This window comes from Rhinolophus hipposideros, assembly GCF_964194185.1.
Source record: "Rhinolophus hipposideros genome assembly, chromosome: 9".
Lineage (NCBI taxonomy): Eukaryota > Metazoa > Chordata > Mammalia > Chiroptera > Rhinolophidae > Rhinolophus > Rhinolophus hipposideros.
In genome coordinates, this window is record NC_138055.1 from 6,051,043 (window position 1) to 6,073,637 (window position 22,595).

Consider the following 22,595-nt stretch of genomic DNA (forward strand, 5'->3'; position numbering starts at 1 on the left):
TTTTGTCCATTTTTTCTTTTGGGTTGGAGTTCATATATTCTGACCATAAATTATTTGTTTGTTTAATATATGTATATGTTGGAAATTACTTTCTCCTAGGCTGTAGCCTATCTTTTAACTTTGGTCTTACAGAATTATAAAATTTAAACACAAATTTATATTTATTCTATTTGTTTTTCTTTATTGCTTCAATGGTCTCCCCACCTCTAGACATCATTTTCAGTGGCTGCATAATATTCCATTGTATAGATATACCCTAATTTATGAAATTCTCTCTCACTATTAGAAATTTAGTTGTTTCATCCTTTCACTAATATAATGCTGTGAAAAATAAGTGTTCAAATTGATATTTCCAACACAGACCTTCGTGCCTAGCAAACTGAGCATAATGTTTCTTGGATGGGGGAGGGGAGAAAAACAGAAAGCTTTTCTACACTTACATTCAAGGTATGTTGAAAAATGTAGCCCAACATCAACCAAATTATTGGGGAATTAGTCCTGCATGTCTACTTTTCCTTTAGCTCATCTAATCAAGAGCTGACTCTGCTTCTAAAATTTAGGCATGGAAGTAAACCTTCACCTTCCCCCTAAGATCGCCCTTCCAAAGGTTGGGACAACTATTTGGGATAGGCCTTTAAACACATACTTGAGTCCTTCTTATCCTGACTTCAGTTTCAGGGTGCTACTTTGCTTGATGAGTCTTCAGGGTTTACTTATCAGAAGGTGGTGAATGGGCCTGAGTAGATGAGGCAGAAGGAAGAGAAGCCTCATATCCAGCAGGCTGGGCTGCCACAGATTTGTGAGACCCAGCTCTATTTCCGGCCGGTGGGGCTTCATATCCCAAAGGTGGGGCTTCAGTTCTAGCTGGTGGGGTTCCTGAAGCAGGCGGAGCTTCAGATCCTGCAGACGGGGCTGCATATCCCGCTGGTGGGGCTCCGTATCCCCCTGATGGGGCTCCATATCCCGGTGGGGGGGCTCCATATCCTGCAGGCAGAGCTTCAAATTCCTCTGGTGGGGCTCCATATACCATTGGGGGGGCTCCATATCCGGCAGGTGGAGCTACAGATCCTGCAGACTGGGCTGCATATCCCACAGGCAGGGCTCCATATCCCGCTGGTGGGGCTCCATATCCCGCTGGTGGGGCTCCGTATCTCATGGGTTGGGACCCATAGACAATAACTGGGTATGCTGAGAAGGAAAGAAAAAAATCAGTTACTTATTTTTCAGAGTAGACAAGAAATAAGTGAGAAGGATGAAGAGATAAAAATAATGCTGAAGCAAACTGACATAGGAAGAGAATCAGTCAGGATAACAGTAAAGCCAGATCCTTCAGCCACCACCATTTGAAGGCTTTATCATTTCCTGTTGTGGAAACTAACATGAAAACAGCTCTGTAGTTATATCTCTGTATTACTTATAGTTGTATACAGATAGATACATGTTTTACTTAATAGTTTGTTTTGATTATGAAAAAAAGTAACACATGCTTAATGAGGAATAGGTATGTAAAAAATAGAGAAAAGATGAATTTTAAAGTCATCTATAATGCCATCATCAAATACAACTTAATATTTTGCTGTATTTCTTTGTAGAATATCTGTTAATATTTTTACACAATCATGATTACAACACCTGTACAATTTATTTTTATTTGGCTCTTTTTACTTGACATTATACAAAATTTCTTTATATTATTAATGTATTTCATAAATTAAAAGCTGGGCAATATTTTATCATATGGAGAGGTGTTACTTAATTCCCCTGTTGAAGGAAAGCATGTTTTTTCCAACTTTCCAATTAACATGGGTTTTTTAATTCCTTGCCTACATTCCCAAAGTGATTTAACTGGGTCAAGGTGAATGGACAACTGTCAAGTTATTTTGCTGTAATCCATATATATGTGTAACCAGCTAGAAAAAAACTTTAAAAGAAATTTCTTAAAGATGCTCAAAAGGAAAATGTAGAGAAAGTCAAGAAAATGATGTATAAACAAAATAGAAGTATCAATATAGGCAAAAACACTAACAAGAAACCAAAAATAAATTCTGGAGCAGAAAAACGCCAATATCTGAAACGAAAAATTCACTAGAGGAATTCAAATTCAGATTTGAGTAGGCAGAAGAATCAGTGAACTTAAAAGATAGGACAATGGAAATTGTTGAGACTAAAGAACAGAAAGAAAATACATTAAAGAAAAGTGAACAGAGCCTCAAGGACCAGTAAACACCATCAAACAAACCAACATACACATTGTGTGAAAGTCCCAGAAGGAGAAAAGGGTGAGAAAGGGGTAGAGAGAATATTTGAAGAAATAATGACTGAAAACTTCCCAAATTTGATAAAAGATATAAATATAAACATCCAAGAAGTTCAATGAACTCCAAGTAAGATGAATGCAAAGAGATCGATATCAAGACATATTAAAATCACACTTGGAAAAGACAAAGACAAAGAGAGAATCTTGAAAGTATCAAGAGAGATGTGAACCATCACATACAAGGATCCTCAATAAGATAATCAGCAGATTTCTCATCAGAAACTTTGGAGGCCAGAAAGACTGTCAAACAAGAATCTTATATCTGGCCAAATTTCTTCAAGAGTATGAAAGAAATTAAGACAGCCCCAGAAAAACAAAAGCTAAGGGAGTTCCTTACCACTAGACTTGCCCTGCATGAAATGTTTAAGGGAGTCCTGCAGGATGAAATCAAAAGACATCAAAACAGTAATTTGAAGCCATATGAAGACATTAAAATCTCAATAAAGATAAATCATTGAGCAATGATAAAAGCTAATATTATTGCTATTCCATTTTGTATTTTCTACATAATTTAAGAGACTAATGCATTTTAAAATTATTAGACGATGTCTGGGGGCACACAATGTGTACAGGCATAATTTTGTGACATCAACTGAAAATGTGTAAAGATGGAACTGTAAAGGTGCAGAGTGTTTGTATGTTATTGAAGTTAAGCTGGTAAACATTCAAATTAATGTTATAACTTTAGTATGGCAAATGTAACCCCCATGGTAACCACAAAGGAAATGGCTATATAGACAAAAGGAAATGAGAAAAGAATTTAAACTTCTCACTATAAAAATATTAACTAAACACAAAAGAAGACAGTAAAGCAGGCAATGAGGAACAAAAAAGCTACAAGGCATACAGAAACCAAATAGCAAATGACAGAAGACCCCCATTACAGTAATTAGTTTAAATGTAAATGGATTATACTCACCAATCTAAAGACAGAGATATTAGTTCACAGCCTCCTCAGGCGCTTCCTGGTATAATCTGAAACTGGGCCCCTATACACAGAGGGCAAGGAGAGACTGAAGAAAGACGTAGGCCACTCCAGATTGGTAGGTGGCAGTTTTAATAAACAAGGGAACTTATTTATGAGGCTTGTCTTGGGTGGCTTCAAGACAAGCAGATCTCTGCACCTGCCACCAAATCTTAAAAGTTTTTTTTTTATAGAGGCCCTAACTGGATTTAGTCATGTATGTCATCCAGACAGTCACACCACATTTTTATCTCAGGGCTTTATCCTTGGAGCAGCTTCTTGGAGCAGGGAAGGCAAGTAGAATGCACATTCCAAGGACAAGGGAGAGGATGAGGAGACTCCAAGTGCCCAGGTCCAGCTTTTGGGTCAATTGGTAGTTACATCTTCTTGATGACCTCCTCCAAGAAGAGACTGACAGAATGAATAAAAGCTCATGACTCAACTACATGCTGTATACAAGAGACTTCCTTTAGATACAAAGACACAAATAGATTGAAAATGAAATGATGGAAAAAGATATTCCACGCAAATAGTAACTAAAAGAGGAAGAGTAGCTATACTAGGTAGTATCAGACAAAATAGACGTTAAATTTTTAAAAATTACAAGAGACTAAGAAGAAAATTACATATTAATAAAATGTTCAATATAGGAAAAAGATGTAACAATTATAAATATTTACACACTAATGACAGACCATCAAAATATATGGAGCAAAAACTGACAGAATTGAAGGAAGAAATAGATAGTTCTACAATAATAGTTGGAGACTTCAATACCCCACACTCATAATAATGGATAGAAAAACCAGACAGATGATAAGGAAATAGAGGACTTGAAAATGTAACAAACCAATTGAATCTAACAGACATATATAGGACACTCTCCCCAACAACAGAATATACATTCTTCTCAAGTGCACATGGGACATTTTCCAAAATAGACCATATTTTGGGTTACAAATTAAGTCTCAATAGATTTAAAAAGATAGATGTCACACAAAGTATCTTCTCAGACCACAATGGGATAAATTTACGTATCAACAACAGAAACAAAACTGGAAAATTCACAAATTTGTGGAAATTAAAACACTCTTGAACAACCAATGGGTCAAAAGAAAAAAATCACAAAGGAAATTAGAAAATACTTAGAGACTAATGAAAATAAAAACATAACATACCAAAACATATAGGATGAAGCGAAAGTGCTAAAGAGGAAATTTATAGCTATAAATATCTACATTAAAAAAAAAATCTCAACCAACCAACCAAACTTAACAACTTAAGGAGCTATTAAAAAAAAAAGAACAAACTAAAGCTAGCAGAAAGAAATAATAAAAATTAGAGCATAGATACATGAACTAGAGAATAGAAAAACAATAGATAAAATCAGTGAAACCAACAGCCTTTCGAAAAAAATCAAACTTCAAAAACTTTTAGCTAGCCTGACCAAGTTAAAAGAAAACTCACATTATTAAAATCAGAAATGAAAATGGGGACGTTACTACTGATTCTACAGAAATTAAAAGGATTATAAGAGTACTATAAACAACTGTACATGAACAACTTAAATAACCTAAATGAAATGGACAAATTCCTAGAAATACAAAATCTACTAAGACTAAACCATGAAGATAGAAAATCTGAATCGACTTAGTAAGGAGATTGAATCAGTAAGCAAAAATCTCCCAACAAAGAAAAGTCCTGGACTTGATGGTTTCACTGGTGAATTCTACCAAACATTTAAAAAAAAACTAATACCAATTACTCTCAAACTTTTCCCAAAAACTGAAGAGGAGGGAACACTTCCTAACCCTTTCTTATTAGGTAGTGTGAACAATGCTGCCATGAACATATAGGTGTACAAATATCTCTTCGATATCCTGCTTTCAATTTTTGGGGGGTATCTGCTCAGAAATGGAATTGCTGGGTCATATGGTAATTCTACTTTTAATTTTTTGAGGAACCTCTATACTGTTTCCTACAGAGGCTATACCATTTTATATTCCCGCCAACAGTACACAAGTGTTCCAATTATTCCACATCCTTGCCAATGCTTGCTGTTTTCTGGGTTTTTTGATAGTGGTTATTCTAATGGGTGTGAGAAAGAAAAACTTATGTTCACACAAAAACCTGTACACAAATGTTTATAGCAGCTTTATTCATAATAGACAAAACCTGGAAGCAACCCAGATATCCTTAAATTGTTGAATGGTTAAACAAACTGTTGTTCATCTATACCATGAAATACTATTCAACAATAAAAAAGAACAAATTATAGATACACACAATCTGGATGAATCTCAAGAGAATTATGCTAAGTGAAAAAAGCCTATCCCCAAAACTTATACACTGTGTGATTCCATTTATGTAACATTCTTGAAATGGAAAAATTATAGAAATGAAGAACAGGTTAGTGGTTGCCATGGATTAAGGAGGAGGAGGGTGTGGGAAAGAAGTAGGTAAGTGTAACTATCAAAAAGCAACATGAGGCACCCTTGTGGTGATGAAAATGTTCTGTAATTTCTTTGTACCAAGGTCAACATCCTGGCTACAGTATTGCCTGTAATTCTGTATGATGTTACCAGTGGGAGAAACTGGGTAAAAGGTATAAGCCATCTCTCTATGTTATTTCTTAAAACTATATACGAATCTACAACTATCTCAAAATAAAAGGTTTAATTTAAAAACCATAGTCCCAGCAATAAACAATCCAAAAAGGAAATTAAGAAAACAATTCCACTTACAATAGCATCCAAAAAAATGAGATATCTAGGAATAAATGTAATAAAGGAGATAAAAGCCTTGTAAACTGAAAACTATAAAATATTACCAAAAGAAATCAAGAAAACCTAAATAAATAGAAAGACTTCCTACATTCATGGACTGGAAGTCTCAATATTAACATAGCAATTCTCCCCCAAGTGATCTACAAATTCAATGCAATCTCTACCACAATTCCACAGCCCATTCTACAGAAACAGAAAAGCTGGTTCTCAAATTCATATGGAACTGCAAGGGACAATGGATATGCTAAGTGACATAAGCCAAACACCAAAGGTCATATGCTGTATGATTCCTTTTATGTGACGAGCATTCAGAATAGGCGAATCCACAGAGACACACGGCAGATTTACAGCATACCAAGAGACGCTGGGAGGGGACAATGGGGAATTATTACTTAGTGTGGAATTATCACTTAGGGGAATCATGGGGTGTATTTATTTTTTTTAACAAGACTTTTATTGGGGAACAGTGTGTACTTCCAGGACTTTTTTCCAAGTCAAGTTGTTGTCCATTCAGTCTTAGTTGTGGAGGGCGCAGCTCAGCTCCAGGTCCAGTTGCAGTTTCTAGTTGCAAGGGGCACAGACTACCACCCCTTGCGGGAGTCGAACCAGCAGCCTTGCGGTTTAGAGGATACGCTCCAAATAACTGAGCCATCCGGGAGCTCAGTGGCAGCTCAGCTCAAGGTGCCGTGTTCAATCTTAGTTGCAGGGGGCGGAGCCCACCATCCCTTGCTGGACTCGAGGAATAGAACTGGCAACAATCTTGTGGTTGAGAGCCCACTGGCCCATGTGGGAATCGAACCCTCAGCCTTCGGAGTTAGGAGCATGGAGCTCTAATCGCCTGAGCCACTGGGCCGGCCCCATGGGGTGTATTTTATGGGATGATGAATTGAAACTAGAGAGAGCTGATGGTTGTAAAACATTGTGAGTATACTAAATAGCACTGAATTGTGCATTTTTAAATGGTTGGTTATATGTTATGTAAATTTCAACACGATAAAAATCTTTTTATAAAACCTGAGCAACAGTTACTTTTAGACTTTGAGTATTAGATTTTAATAACCCTTAAAAATTCACATACAAAACTAAAAGTCAAGGGACAGGTACGTTATGCGCAAAGAAGAACCCAAGAAAGGGCCTGCAGTTTGAGGTCGATTGGCAGCTTATTAGGAGACCCTCTGTGGCCTACCAGTAGGTGGTGGACATTTGACAACCAATGATCTGTCACCTCCCAGGAACGTGACTCAGCACAATTATTAAAGAGTATAGGGCATAAAGCCCAGCGCAGGAGTCCTCAGTGAGGTTGAAAGGCGTGGTACAAGCTTGATGGCTATGCTTGCATGAAATGGGAAGGGGAAAGTGGGCAAGAGCATACATTTTTGCCCAGGCTACAAGCAGAAGGTGACTGTTCCCACTAATGGCAGTTGCCCGGATAGGCTCCACAAATGTATATTATAGTTAAAAGTAAGCCTGAAACCCAAGCCCACTCAGTTGCTGACTTGCCACTGGATGTCAGTCTGGAAACAAACTGATGGACTCACACATTTTCCAACCCCAAACCTCTGCTGCTTCTCCTGCAGCCGAGTTGGAGACAAACTAGCAGTGAATAGATCTTTGAGGCCCCGACATACTTTTCCACCGCCCGAGAAGAGCCTCGTTGCCATACCTTACCTGGACAAGGCCTCTCTTGGTTGCAAATCATGCTCCCCTGCCCAGTCATGAAATACAGTCCCGGAGCACCAAGCCAGTAATTGAAACTTCTAAGCGGAACTCCTCGGGCAGCTGAGAAGACAAGTTTGGCAAAATAGAGACTCTTTAATTCTTTTCAGTCAGATGCATAACAGCTATCAACCAAACAATTAACAAATCATTAACCATCACCTTACATGAGTGCCCAGCAATGTTCCCAGGTACAAGATAAAAAAGTGTACACTGCCCTTATCCTGAATGCTACGCTTCTTGAGGGCAGAGATTATGGCTTATTTGCCTGTGCTTATTCAGGGTCTAGCATAACACCTACCCGAACAGGTATTCAGAAAAAACTTTCAAGTGAGGAATTCTATCAAGTGGGCAAGATATAGCCATTAAAGACCAATTTAATGGCAGGGTGGCACAGAATAAAGCACATCTGTTCGTCTCTCTCTTTTAAGGACACTGTGATGGCATGTGGGACCCACCTGGATAACCCAGGGTACTCTCATCTCAAGATCCTTATTAATTACATCTGCAAAGACTCCTTCTACAAATAAGGCAACACATACAGGTTCTGAAGATTAGGACATGGATCTATCTTTGGGAGTCATTATCAACCTACCACACTAATTTCTGGTCATACGTCATATGACCAGAAGTAATGTACACCACTTCCAGGCCTGGCCCATGAAAACTTCCCTGGAAAATGTACTCTTCCCCTCTCTGCTGGCTATCCAGAGAGGCCACAGAAGCCATGTGTTAAAGATGGCAGAGACTCTATTACCCTGGGTCGCTGAAGGACTATGTGGAACAGAGCCCCCTTTTACACTGCTGATTGGCCTTTATGTAAGCAGTAATATCTATTGTCTTAAATCATTGATAATTTAGAGTTTATCTGAGTCAATAAGCATTATTTAACTAATTCACTATAAATCTAAACTTGTCCTCCTTACCCCTGTTACTCTCCTTTTCAATATGCTATTAGTATGTCTTCCCTGAAGTAATTATTTTATCCATTTATATATTAGCTTATTTTTTATATGACTCTCACTAAATTAAGTTTAACAAAGGCAGAAACCATGTCTGTCTTGTTCACTATTCTGTTTCCAATGGTTTCACCTAGTGTTAGGCACACAATAAGTATTCAACATATATTTGTAAAAAACATAACTCAAAGAGCCCTGATGAATCAACTCTGCAGAGGGGAAGGGAATCTGTCCTGATCAAAGAATCAGATCATGAAGCATGATGGGTAGTTAATTCAAAGGCACAGGGAAGCCCATCTCACAAGCCCTGACTCTTACTGGCGGGGCAGGGGTACATTCCCATACCTAAGCCATGACACAGTCAGACTCAGAGCAGTTCCAGACATTGGGCCAAGTTCATATAAGTTGCCTACATCTTTTTCAAGGGGCTATGAAACTGCTGGGACTTTGAACCTAGCTTTGTGGGCCAAGAAGCAGACCCTAACAAAAGCACAAAGAGGATTCCCTAATCCTTAGTCCATAATCTTAAAAATAAGCCTCCCTTAGTACTGTGAGGCCAAAAATGAGAGAAGTCAAGACCCAGTACGCGATTGTCCTGAGTTCCCAGACATCCACAGCAAAGAGGAACTGGACTTCCAAGCATCCGCTGACCCTGGATTCCCCATAGCTATACGCTCTCTGCCAAGACACCCTATTATCCAATGTCAGGCTTCCAGATCTCTCTGCCCTCTGGACCATAAAGAACTGTAGGTTGTGTACAGCTCGTGAAGTCCTTGGCCTATCTATCTTTGAACTACATCATTAAAGGTAACTGTAAAAAATTTTCTTACTCCTCAGCTTCCTAGAATATGGCTCTTAGACCACCTTTCTTCTCCAATGTTTCACTGAAATCTCTTGCTAAGACCACCAACAAACTCAAATTTCCACATGCGATGCACATTTTTCAGTCTCACCCAATTTCTCTGCAGCAGCTGCCACAGATAAGCACCCAATTGCTTGACACTTTCTCGTCCCTTAACTTCCGGGATAATAAACGCCCTTGCTTCTCCTCCTCCCTCCTGGTCAGCCCCTTCTGTTTGCAGTGCAGGTCACTCCTCCCTGCCCATGCCTGTTGAGGATCTTTGGAAACTACCCTTAATTCACTGAATGAGCCTATCACTCATGGCTCCAGAGATGACTTGGGGCTGAAAATTTCCAAATCAGTCTCTAGATACAGTTCATCTCTGGAGCTCTGAGTTGTATGCCCACTGGCCTCTAGCATTCTTCACACCTATACAGGGGTTAAGAGTGTAAGCTCAAAAGGACACAGTACCCCTTATATAGTATTCCTGCCAAAATATAATCGGAATGTAATCTGAATATAATCATGAGGAAACAGACAAACCCAAATTAATGGACATTCTACAAAATTATGAGCCTGTATTCTTTTCAAAATGTCAATGTCATGAAAGACAAAGAAAATCTGAGTCCAGATTAAAGGAGACAAAGAGACAGGACAACTAAAGTCAATGTGTGATCCAGGATTACCTGGATGGTGGTGGTGGTGGGGAGAAGTGCTATTAGAATTAGAAATAGTAATGGACCAATCATTTGGATTTGAATATAAACTATATATTAAATAATAGCATTGTTTCAATGTTAAATTTTCTGAATGTGATAAGTACACTGAGGTTAGGTAAGAGAATGCTGTTGTTCTTAGGAGATATACATTTGAATATTTAGGAATGAAGGAAATGATCTTTGTGACTTGCTCTGAAATATGTCAGTAAAAACAAAAGCATAATAATAATAATAATAATAATAATAATAACATAATGTGGGAAAATGTTAATAATGGGTGAATCTAGATGAATGATCCATGGGATTTCATTATAATATTCTTGCAACTTTTCTATATATTTGATTTTTTTTTCACAATAAAATTTTTAAAAAAAGAAAGAGTAGGTTTAGGGTTCAAATTCCAGCTCCATCGCTTGCTAACTGTACAGCCTTGGGAAATTATGTAACCACTGCTGACTTAGTTTCCCCAGCTATAAGTTGGGGATAATGATAACACCTACATCATAAGGTTTTTATGAAGATTAAATAAATTGACACGTGTAAAGGGCTTGGAATATTCTAGTGTGTGGTAAGCAGTCAATAAATGTTAGCAAGGATTATCATGCCATAAGTCAGGATAACATATTTGCATATGTCTGTCTCTTTATTAGATTGTGTTTGTCTCAACTAGACTGTAGTTGGGGTAGAAGGCAAGGGAGAAAGGGAAAAAGCACTCCAGACAGCAAATAGCATGAAGGCTCAAAGAGGAGAGAACAAGGCACAAAGAAGTCCAACCGGCTTGGAGTACAGATAGCGAGAGTGTCAAGGACATGAAATGAGGCTAGATTGAATAAAAATATATCACAAAATTATCTGCATTCAAAGTTTGAAAGAATCTTTGGTACATTCATTAGAGCAGTGCTGAAAGGCTTGACAGTACTTCTTTCCTCCTCTCCTGAAAGATGAACACTAAACCTAAGAGAAGCAAAGGCAAAGCCAGAGAAAGATGACAAAAAGGCATGCCAGGGGAAGAAGAGCAAGGCAACTGGGGCTCCCTGACCTGAAAAAGAGCCTCCTCAGTGACATATGAGACCAGCATGTACAGTACACGGACAAAAGACTATCAGGTACAACAAGTCACTCAGGTGTCTGATTGTAAGCTCCCACTAGACTGCCAACTCCTACAGGACAGGGAGGGACTGCATAATCTTTGTGTTCCCAGCATGCAGTATGGTACTTGGCACGTAGTAGGTAGGCTCAGGAAATGGCTGCTGAATACATGTGCATCTACCAACTGCCTGACCACAGAGGCCAGAAAATCCTGACTGGGTAGCAGTCCGACTTCAATTGCACAAGCCTCCAAATCCCAAAGTGCTTAATATCCTTATCATTTTATCGCTCACCAGCAGAGGCAGCACGCATCATCAACTGGGCAAATTTGACGGCACCTCCTTTTCTGAAGGCTAATTTAAAAGTAGCCTGTCCTTCCCAGCCACCTGGGGATAGAAACGGCACACACTGAGGCTGGCACAGCTGGTACCAGAAGGACTACCACACACTGTGAGAGAAGCGCCACCCAAGGAAGCAGGGCAGCTTTTGTTTGGATCCCAACCTGAGCCAAATCTGAATCTTAAACCTTCTGGACGATATTGAGAAAATAAAATACACTTCTGAGGGTAAACACTTACCATCTGGAGCTGCCTGGATGTTTCCTTTAATGTAGTTGGGGGAAAAGATTGGTTGCTCAATGGTACAGTTACTCATCAGATCAAATGGCATCATAAAAGAAAACATGGCATCACTGACTGAGTGTGAAGTCACGAAGATTACCTAAGGGAGGAAAGAAACTTTGGAAAAGGAATGCAATACGTCCATGGATTGAGACATGTAACAGCAATTGTAAGGTCCAGGCTGCTTTGGCCTCCTGGCATCATTTGAGAACCCATTTTCTTCCATTGTTCTTCGACAGGGAAACTCTCAAAGTGCAAATGTTTTAAAACACTTTGAAACTCAAAGGTTAACCTCTCTCCATTTTAAGAATAACTAATGTAGATTTAATCAAAGTAGAAGTAGAAATACAAATTACCCTTTGTGAAGTGAGAAACAATGTTCCCCTCTTCGTACCCCTGAAGAAATTGGATCCCTCTGGTTGCTGTAGGAAGGAGAGCTCCACATCCTGACACTGCTTCAAGACACTGCAGAAAAGAAAGGGCAGACAGCACATATTCAAGAAGTTACATAAAGTGACAAACATAAAGTTCTTAGCACAGTTCCTAACCCAGAGCTAACACTCCATGTTAGCTGCTGCCGCTACTACCACTTTGATGGAAATAGAAAGGAATTTAAATGCTCTTATTTGCTGACAATTCACACTTATTCTTCTCCCTCTTGATTTTTGGATTCTTTTTCTTATCAAACCTACTTCTATCCTTAATGTTTACTCATTAATTCCTATACTTTTTGTGCAGTAACTATATTATCAAGCACTGTGCTAATGGAAATGTCTCTTTGACTCTGATAAAGAAGGTAAGGCATGCAGAGTGCTCTGGAATCCTCTGACATGTCACTCCCTCTGGCTGTCGTGTTCTCCCCACAGTCTTAACCTGAGAAACTTGGACTCATTCTACTCGCACTCATAGAATCCTATTGGATTTCTCTCTTTTTTTCTTAGTGATTACTACAATTTATTTGTTCAATGTTTTCCCTAATAATTATGAAGGACAATGCCTGCCTTCTTTGCCACTGCAGCCCTAGCAATGGTGGGTGTGACTAACATCTATTGAAAGAATGAGCAAATGAAAACATGAATACAGGTAATCATGCAAGCGGTACATGACATACATTACATAAATGGCACAAAAATGTTATGGCAATTAATTGGAAGAGATTCGTTTCGGTTGACGTAATTAGGAATGACTCTATAGGGACGTTGAAATTTGAATTGATTCTTAAGAGATTAATAGTGTTTCGGTAGGTGGAGGTGAAGGTAGGGGACGATCCCGATGGGGACCAAACAGCATTACTGGAGATGCAGGAGCGGCATTAGCAGAGGTAGGCAATAGAGAGCAAACTACATACTTGGGAGCAGTCCACCTGTGTGGATTAATCAAAACAGCGTGGAAGTGAGGTTGGGAGGAAGCTATAAAGCCATGCTGGGACTAGAGCTTTGAGATATCATTTGATAGGCGAGGAGGAACTGGGAGCTGCAGCTGTCTCAGCAGGGTAGTCACATGATCAAGGAGGTGGTGGTACATCAGAGGGGCCAGCTTAAGAGTTCTTAAAATAGTCCTGATGGGAGGTAATAAGAACTGGAACTAGGGTGGTGGTGAGTGGATACAAAACGCTTTTTAAAAGACTGAAAATATAGGATATCAGCAAAAATCACGGAATAGGGACCTTCACGTCAGTCAGAACTCTAGAATCTAATCAAAAGCTTACAGCAAGTAGGTAAATGTTTAATCAAGAAAAAAAACTACAGACCACTATCCCTGAAAAATCCTGATGCAAAAAACCTCAACCAAATACTCGTAAACTGAATATAGCACATTGAAGGATTACACACCACAACCAAGTAGGATTTATTCCTGGAATGCAAGGATGGGTTAACATATGAAAATCAATCAATGTAATAAAAATAGAACTGCAGTGTGATTCAGCAATCCCACTTCTTGGTATATATCCAAAGAAAATGAAAATAGAATATTGAAGAGATATCTGCACTCCTATGTTCTTTGCAGCCTTACAAGAGCCAAGATATAGAAACAACCTAAGCGTCTATCAACAAGTGAATGGATAAAGAAAATGGAATATTGTTCAGTCATGAGAAAGAGGAAATCCTTTCACATGCTACAAATGGATGAAACTTGAGAACATAATGCTAAGTGAAACAACCCAGAAAGACAAGGACAAATACTGCATGATCTTACTTACAAGTTGAACCTAAAAAAAAAGAAAAGAAAAGAAAAAGTCAAATGCCTGGTAGAACAGTAATTACCAGGGGCTCGGGTGGTGGGGGCAATGGGGAGATGTTGGTCAAAGGGTACAAATTTGTAGTTATGTAGGATAAATAAGTCTAGAGCTCTAATTAACAGGCATGACTATACTTACTAATACTGTGCTGAACACTGGAAATATGCTAAGAGAACAGATTTCAGGTGTGCTTATCACATTAAAAATGGTAACTATGTATGGAGATATGTTAATAGGCTTGATTATAGTAACCATTTCACTATGTATATGTATGTTAAATCATTATGTTGCACACCTTAAATATATACAATTTTTATTTTTCAAAACTGGCAAAAATGATACGTTTTCTGTTACCTGTTTTTTTACTACACCAAAAAATGAACTTAGTAAAAATGGAGAAAATTTATGAACCAAGAAAATCTGCCAAAGACTTATAGTCAATAACCATATTTAAAAAACAAGTGCACTAGCAATAAAATTTTTTTAAAGATTCCATTATTCACATATCAAAACTGGCAGAAATATCAAAGATTAACACCAGGTGTTGGCAAGAATGTGGTGAAATGGGCACTCAGAGCATTGAGAGGAAAGTAAATTGATATCCTTCCGTAGGGTGATTTTGAAAAAAATATGTTTCTATTTCTATATTAATATTTTTGAGAAGAATTTTTATATTTAAAAAATATATTTTAAATCATTTTATAAAAGTCTATGTCCTCTGATCCCACAATTCCACTTTCAGGAATATATCACAAAGAAACATTTTGACAGGTAGGCAAAGATAAGTTTTCAAAAATGTTCACTGAAGCAATATTTATAGCAATGACAAATTAAAACTAGAATATCCCAGATAGAGGCTTTATGCACACTAGAATACCAGCCATTGAAAGTAACAATGTAGATATTCATACTGGAAAGCATCCTCAACGTATTGGTAAATGAGGAAAGCAAGTTACAAAGTAGTCAGGGGCGGGGGAATGGAAATGCATATTTTTCCATAGGGGAAAGTGAAGAAGGATACATAACAAAACACTGCATGTCAGCATTTAGGGTAATTTAATTTTTCCCCCTAATTTTCTACAATAAATACATGTTATTATATGCACAAATTTTTGAAACATGGGCAGGGAAAAACCTCAGCGTCTTCCCTTTTTACCAGTAGAGTCTGACCCATATATTTCTGACTTAGCTGTGATGGAAAACACAGCTCCACAAAACACTGCCAAGCTGTGATGAATTTCTCAAGTGTGTAATGAACAGGGAGAAAGCAAAATATAACCGACTTTCTCCCTCTCAAGGTATTTCTTTAAAGTAGTTTCTATCCAGGAAGCCAGGGCACTGATAGGGCCTTCTTTGAGGAGCAGAAAGCAGAGAAACAGTCCTTTTCCTTTTTGAGGGACAGCGGCAGTAGAGGAGTTAAGGCACAAGTACCTAAATCAAAACCAAATCAAAGTTCTCTCGCATGCACTAACTAGTCACATAATGTGGGGCACATTACTTTTCCTTGTTTCTGTTTCCCACCTATGAAATGAAGGAAATACTACTGATCTTCACTGTGGATAGAGCAGTTTTAAGTATACGAGGTCTGACAGTTAAGTTCATGAACTCATCCTAGAAAAAGTGCTTCACACCTGATTGCTGAATATCACTATGTCCACCTTCGAAGTGCTCCCCTTGGGAAGCCATGCACTGACGCCAGCACCTAGTCCACCCTTCAAAGCACTTTTAGAACTCTTTTTTTGGAATGGCCATCAGAGCTGTCCTCGTATTCCACTTGATGTCCTGAATATCGCCAAAATGTCTTCCTTTCAATATTTCCTTTATCTTCGGGTAAAGAAAGAAGTCATTGGGGGCCAGAGCAGGTGAGTAGGGAGGTGTTCCAATACAGTTATTTGTTTACTGGCTAAAACCTCCCTCCCAGACAGTGTGAGCTGGTGCATTGTCGTGATGCAAGAGCCATGAATTGTTGGCCAAAAGTTCAGGTCATTTTCGTCTAACTTTTTCACGCAGCCTTTTCAGCACATCCAAATGGTAAACTTGATTAACTGTGTGTCCAGTTGTTACAAATTCATAATGAATAATCCCTCTGATATCAAAAAAGGTTAGCGACATCATTGCAACAAGTTCGCATACTTAATTGTTTGACCTCATAAGACTCTCAGACCAGTGCTTGGCTATGATTAAGTATTCAAGAGCACAGAAGGGATCCCATAAAGATAATGCAAAAGACCATAAAATCAGTTATAATTTTTTTAAAAAACATGCTTCATCCCCTGCCTCCCACACACACACACACAGAAAAGCAGAGGGACGTAGCCGCACCGGGAGCCTGAATGAGAAGCCACCCAAACGCCGGATTTCATGGCAGAGTCACAGGCACACGGGGCAAAGTGCCAGAGTGGCTGCGACGTCCGGTCAGAGCGAGCCATCACCTGCTACTAGGAAACTGAAGAAGGCAGCAGAGGTCCTTCAGGAGCAAGGGAGGACGTGCAGCCTCGGCGGCCCCTACAAATCTGTCAAGGAAACAGTCGGGGAAGGAAGCAGAGGAGAAAGCGCCTGACATCAGCACGTGGTGCCTCTTAATGGATCCTCCCGACACACGCAGTCGGCGCAGCCCAGGTGCGCTCGGCCTTGGGTTTCAGGTTCGCACGGCCAGGTGAGCTCAAAGGAAAACGAGGGCAAGCAGCAGACAGGCGCACAACGACGGGGAGCTCGGGGGGAGACCGAGGGACCCTGGGGGACACTGGTGCGGGGAACTAACTGAAGGGGACAGCGTGTGCAGTCGAGGCACAGGCGGAGAGTGAGGACCGCCCCTTGGGACGGAGCCTGCGGGGGGAGAGGACGGGCGCGGCGGGCACAGCAGCTCCGCGCAGCGCGCCCGGCGAGGCCAAGGGGGCGTCCTTGCTCCCGGGCGCCCCTCCTTCTGGCCCCGGCATTTTCCACGAAGCCAGAGCAGTCAGCGCCCTGGCCGGGGCCAAGGAAGGCGTCTCTGGGGAGAGGCGAGGCCAGGCGAGGCCCTCCGCGTTCAGGACCTTCCTGGAATGATCCACACTCAGGCCGCTCCCGCCCCCCACGTCCGGGCCCTTGTTCCTGGGAGCGGGCACGGACCGTGACACCGCCGGCACCCGACAAAGGTGGCGCGCTGCCAACCGCGGCGGCTGCGGCGCCCTCACCGGTCCTCCGAGGCGCACGCGCCCCTCTCCGCGCGCTCCCACCGCCTTCCTCACCCGCCCGGAGATCGGCTCCCACGCCTCACACACGCGAGGCCACACGCCGCCGCCCCCGGCGCCCCCTCCACAGCCCGGAACCCCGCGAGGCGGCGCGCGCCCTCACGTGGGGCGGAGCTAAGCGTGCGTGACGCGCCGGGAAAGGCGGGAAAGCCCGTGATTCGCCGAGAGTTAGCGGGTCGCCAGATCTACCCGGGCTGTCTCCGCCCTCCTCTACCGGCTCCCCGGGGTTCCCCTCGGGCACCTTTCACCGTAAGGGATGACGGCCCCGTGGCGGTTCTCCGTGTGGCTCTGGTTCACCGCCATCCTACTCGGGTCCCTCCTGCCGCCCCTCAGATGGGAAGGGGCGGGGCCTGCGCCGAGCCGCGGGGCGGGGCTCTGAAGCGGGGGGCGGAGATTATGGCGCAAGGACGAGGAGTGAGTGGGCGAGGCGGCTGGTCACGTGAGGGGCAGTGGTCAGAGGACCAGGCGGAGTCAGGGTTGATACCGCCCCTGATGCGGAAGCGGGTGGGCCCGGGGTATTGACGGCGCGCCAGGGCTCGGAGCGCGTGGCTGATCCTTGAGTAGCCTCCTCAACCTCCACCTGTCCGCTTGGCCCCCGCATCCTCGCTCCGCACGGCTGCCCCGCTACCCGCGGGTATGGATTTGAATTGGTCCCGTCAGGAATCGAGTAAAAAGTGGTAGTTTCCCGTGCCCTCCCTAGCTGGTGTCAGGAAGCTGCTGTCCTTTGCAGAAAGCGTCCAGAATGATTCCTCTTTTGTCGGAAAAAAGGCGAGAACTTTTTTCCGCCATAAAAAGCCTGGCATCAGAGCTGGTTCCTTATGAGATAGCATCCAGCGCAGGGTGAGGGAGCTGGGTCATGAGGTCAAAGGAGAGGCCGCGCCAACCCCCCGGTGGAGAGAGCCTGTGTCATCCATCACACCTGCCCTGCCACTTCCAAAGGGTGACTGTGAGGATCGGCTCTATTACACTGGAATTGCTTTGAAGACTAAAATGTTGTACATATTCTTATTTCCTTTAAACGTCACGAGGAGCCCCAGAGGGCTTCAAGCAAAGAGATGTTAACATCTTCTGGACTACGGTATGTCATCAAACTTAAGATGCTGTCAGTTATAAGGTGCACCATTTTGAAATGTACCACTAAGAAAAAAAGTTGCAAAATAAACTGACATGTTATCAGTTGTAAGCTGTCTCCTGATTTCAGAAAAAAAAATGTTTAAGTACCAGACTATTAGAACAAATGAAGTACAATAGGAATGGTATGAAGCAGTGGAACAGGCACTGAGACCTTGTCCCCATCTTGCGTGGGTACCTAAGTGTGCGACTTCAGGAAGTCAATTATGCTCTCTGGTCCTCAGCTTCCATATGTGTACGGAAGCATTGGACTAGAAAGGACTCTTAGGTTTCTCTTAGCTGTGATGTTTTAAGTTTACAAAACTGCTTTGTCATTCAAATCCTCTCACTTCTCTCCACCCAGGTGTGGTGTTGCACGCTAGTCTGGCCCTCGTCATTTTACTTGAATGACTCCAAGAGCCTCCTGATTTGTCTTCCTCCAGTTTTGACCCCTCACCGTTCATCTGTACCTTGCACTCACCCTACGGCATGTTGAGGCCCGAAACGCACATTGCATATGTACTCATCACATTCAAAGTCAGAGAAATAATATGCAGGTGAGAGTTATTTGCTGGCTACAGAAGAGAGTAGGAACCTCAAAGAGAGGAAGGATTGGTTTAAAGTCAGAAAAGATAAGAGACAAACTAGTGCTTTAAGTTTAAATTCTTAACCTCAAATTAGTCCCCATAAAATAGGCAGGTCTCTAGGCAAGATGGGTTCATTCTTTTGATAGACTTGGTTTTTATGCCTTCAGGAGAAAGGAGGGGAAAAGCTAGGACATTAGCTGAATGAAAATAACCGTTGTTTTCATTGATGGAGTCTGGCTATGCAGAACACAGCACCTCTCAAGATCAAGTGTGATACCATGTTTCCCCAAAAATAAGACCTAACCGGACCATCAACTCTATGTACCTTTTGGAGCAAAAATTAATATAAGACCCGGTCTTATATTACATATTATATAAGACCTGGTATTACTATATTATATTATACCCGGTGTCATGCAGGGTGTCATGCGGGGTCTCAGCTCCCGCTCCCCACATAAGAACGCAGGATATGGTGAGGCCAAAAAGGAACACCCACGGAGCCATAGATAGGGGAGTCATACCACTATAGTCTCGCTGGCGGCTGGGCTGGAGACACAGGAAGCAGGAGCCACATGATCCGCAACCTGCCATCCACTTCTCTATAATCCTCAATCCACACTCCGCCCTTGCTAGCTCAGCCACCATCTTCTTGCTAGCCCCCATTTTCTGCTAGTGTAGCCATGGCAGTTATATTAGTGGCCAATGGCTCACTGGTTACAGGTGAGGGCCAACTAGCCACAGCTGATGGCCATCCAGTCACAGTTGATGGCCATTTACTACCTGAGTGAGCACCTTACCACTGAGTGAGGGTGACAGCCTGGATACTGCACTCCTGGCTCTGTTCACACACCTGGATTTATATATATTTTTGCTCCAAAAGAAGCATTAGAGACGATGGTCTGGCTAGATCTTATTTTTGGGGAAACATGGTAGCTTCATCACTCATTTTGGATATAAAATCCCAGGGAATAATGACTGGGGTCCCACCTCATGCCAACTAAAGATGAACTGACCTCACAAATTGTTTTCCATCTTGAATTTCTGTGGCTTACCAAGACAGTTCCTGTCTCACCCTCCACACACAGGTGAAGTGATGTAATGGCTATTTTGCCAAGGAGTGAGGCGCCCTAATAAGACACAGGCCAGGCAGGTATTGTTCAAACAGCAATGTTTAGTTGTACAACACATAAAGTCTAGCAACATTTACACAACCAGTGTGAGTGTCTGTTGGCTTGTTTTCAATTGGGAAATTTAACCAGAATGTCACCAAAAGGTTGGCGGGGACTGGTAACGTTTAAGAAATGGATCGTTCTTGCATCCCCTAGGCTTGGGCCTCTTGCTCCATCAGGACTTGGTTGTAGATGAATGGCCCACAAGTTACCAGCCTTTGAGCAAGTTGTGTCCAGGTGGAGATGGGGAGGGATGGGCAGGGGTGGTGGTTTCATAAACACATAGTGTGTGGGGCAGTGGCAGCCGACATTCGCAAACATTCATGCATCTGATGGGGGCCCTTGCCCTCCACTGGGTATTTTCCACTAGCCTAGAGCGACCAACTGTGGCCAGGCTAATTCATTACTCACATTAACGGGGTGCCGGTGGGGTTAGGAGTAGTCAGGGTAGGTGGGAAGAGATCCCTTATTGCTAAGTGGACAGGTGGGACAGGCTTTTTTCTTCCTAGCGTTCACACCTTGCAGGGTTCTGGAGTTTTGTATCTGTGTTTAGTTTTGTGGGGTTTTTTTTTGAAGTGTGAGGATAAGAAAGTTAACTCCAGAAATGTCTTTTCAGGAAAACCACTCTTCTTAAGTGGCTACATTATGAGTTGTGGAGGGTGTGCAACCACACTCTGGGCCGGCCACAAGTGGTGATTTTTAAAGAAGTGATCCTAGCCCTTGTTCCCCCACATCTATAGTGACCCATCCTCATAAATACACTTTAAGCAATGAAGGAGACACCCTCGTCCCACATCGGGGCTCACACAGCTGATGTCAACAAATCTGACAAGCAGAAAAGTGGCTTTCTTGACCATTTAAGGAAGCCAAGAGTAGCTCATGCAGATGGACAGGGAACAATGCCATTTCTCTTGGAGATGGTTACAAATAGCTGCTATGGGTTTGCAAGGCCAGAAGAAGCTCTTGATGAGTTCTTTCACCCTACAGATGGGCTGGGACCAGCTGACACAGACGGAGCAGGGCAGTGCTGGCGAGAACTCCATTCCACTGAGAGGACAGGGGTGTTTGATAAATGGAGGAGGCAACTGTCCTAAAGAGGCCATTGGCCCCTCCCACCTGCTGAGGGTTGAGAGGGGCTGTGGAGGTGGGCTGGACAAACCAGCCCTAAAAAGGTCATGGCCCTGCAGCAATAACAGCTGAGAGGAATGGAGGGAGAAGCAGCGCTTGAAATGGCCTTCATTCAGCAGTGGGGCAGGGGGTGGCTGGCACGGGTGGAAGGACAGTGCCCAGGAGGCCTTCTCCCTGCAGGGGGGTTGAGAACGGTTGAGGGTGTGGACACCAGACATATAAAACAGCTTCTCCAGGGAGGCTGAGAGCATGGTTTTGGGCCACCAAGCATCAATCTCCTATTTGGCCTCTCCAACACCCACCACCCCCACCCCTAGATTTGCCCTGCCAGGCCGAGGTGTCCAGTCCCACATCTCCATACAGGACTGCTCACTGTATAAGCCAGGGGTCCCTCTTCTGTTGAAATGTAGTCACCTCTGGGCTCTAACCCTGCTGCTGTTCTATCCTGACAGGTGCCTACCATGGAATCACTTTGTGGGCGAGGGGGCCTGTGGGTTGGATTGGTAAATAGCCTCCAGGAAAGGCTGAGACCACCGGTTTTGGGTCACTGGTTAGCTATCACCCACCTCTTTCACTTGGTCCAATGAATCTTGGTCTTAAGTCTTTGTATTTTCCTAGCACCTGAGTGATAAGGGACTATAAATGCTGGGATTTGCAGAGGACCAGTATTACACCTAGGGTTGGACCAGGAGATGGAACAGGAGGTTGTAGGAGGTTACTGTAAACTGTATCACTGGTGTTTTCTCTTGCCTAAGGCTAAATTGTTTCCCTAGCCTCAATTTTTAGCCACCTTATGGACTAAATGAGAAAGAGTAACTTGTTTGTAAAACAAACGGGATATATATACAGTAATAAATATAGGGCTGAAGGGAAAGGCGAGAAAAGGCTAAATATACGATTGCTGGGAATGGCTACAGGGTCAGGAGGGGGTGGGGGAAAGCAGAGAAAGACAGACATACAATCATACAGTTAGCTTCAGCACAAGAGTGAGAGTGAATGGAAAAGAAGGAAAGAGGAGGTCAAGTATATATGAGAAGGGAGCAACAGAGAAGCCTGATGGAGAAAAGGGAGGTGTCGTTTAAAATTTGTCTCCGAAGTCAAACCACCAAGAGACAAAAATT

General features: G+C 42.3%; 1 protein-coding gene across 1 annotated transcript; it reads right to left on the reverse strand.

Annotated features, from left to right (window-relative positions):
- Window positions 1-557: 557 nt before the first annotated feature.
- On the reverse strand, window positions 558-17,783 carry WBP2NL (WBP2 N-terminal like; the record flags this gene model as incomplete). Its single annotated transcript, XM_081059622.1, has 6 exons — window positions 558-1,188; window positions 7,736-7,846; window positions 11,685-11,777; window positions 11,970-12,111; window positions 12,368-12,476; window positions 17,722-17,783. 6 exons carry the CDS (start codon window positions 17,781-17,783, stop codon window positions 710-712), a joined length of 996 nt encoding a protein of 331 aa, XP_080915748.1. The 3' UTR covers window positions 558-709.
- Between the last annotated feature and the right edge of the window lie 4,812 nt (window positions 17,784-22,595).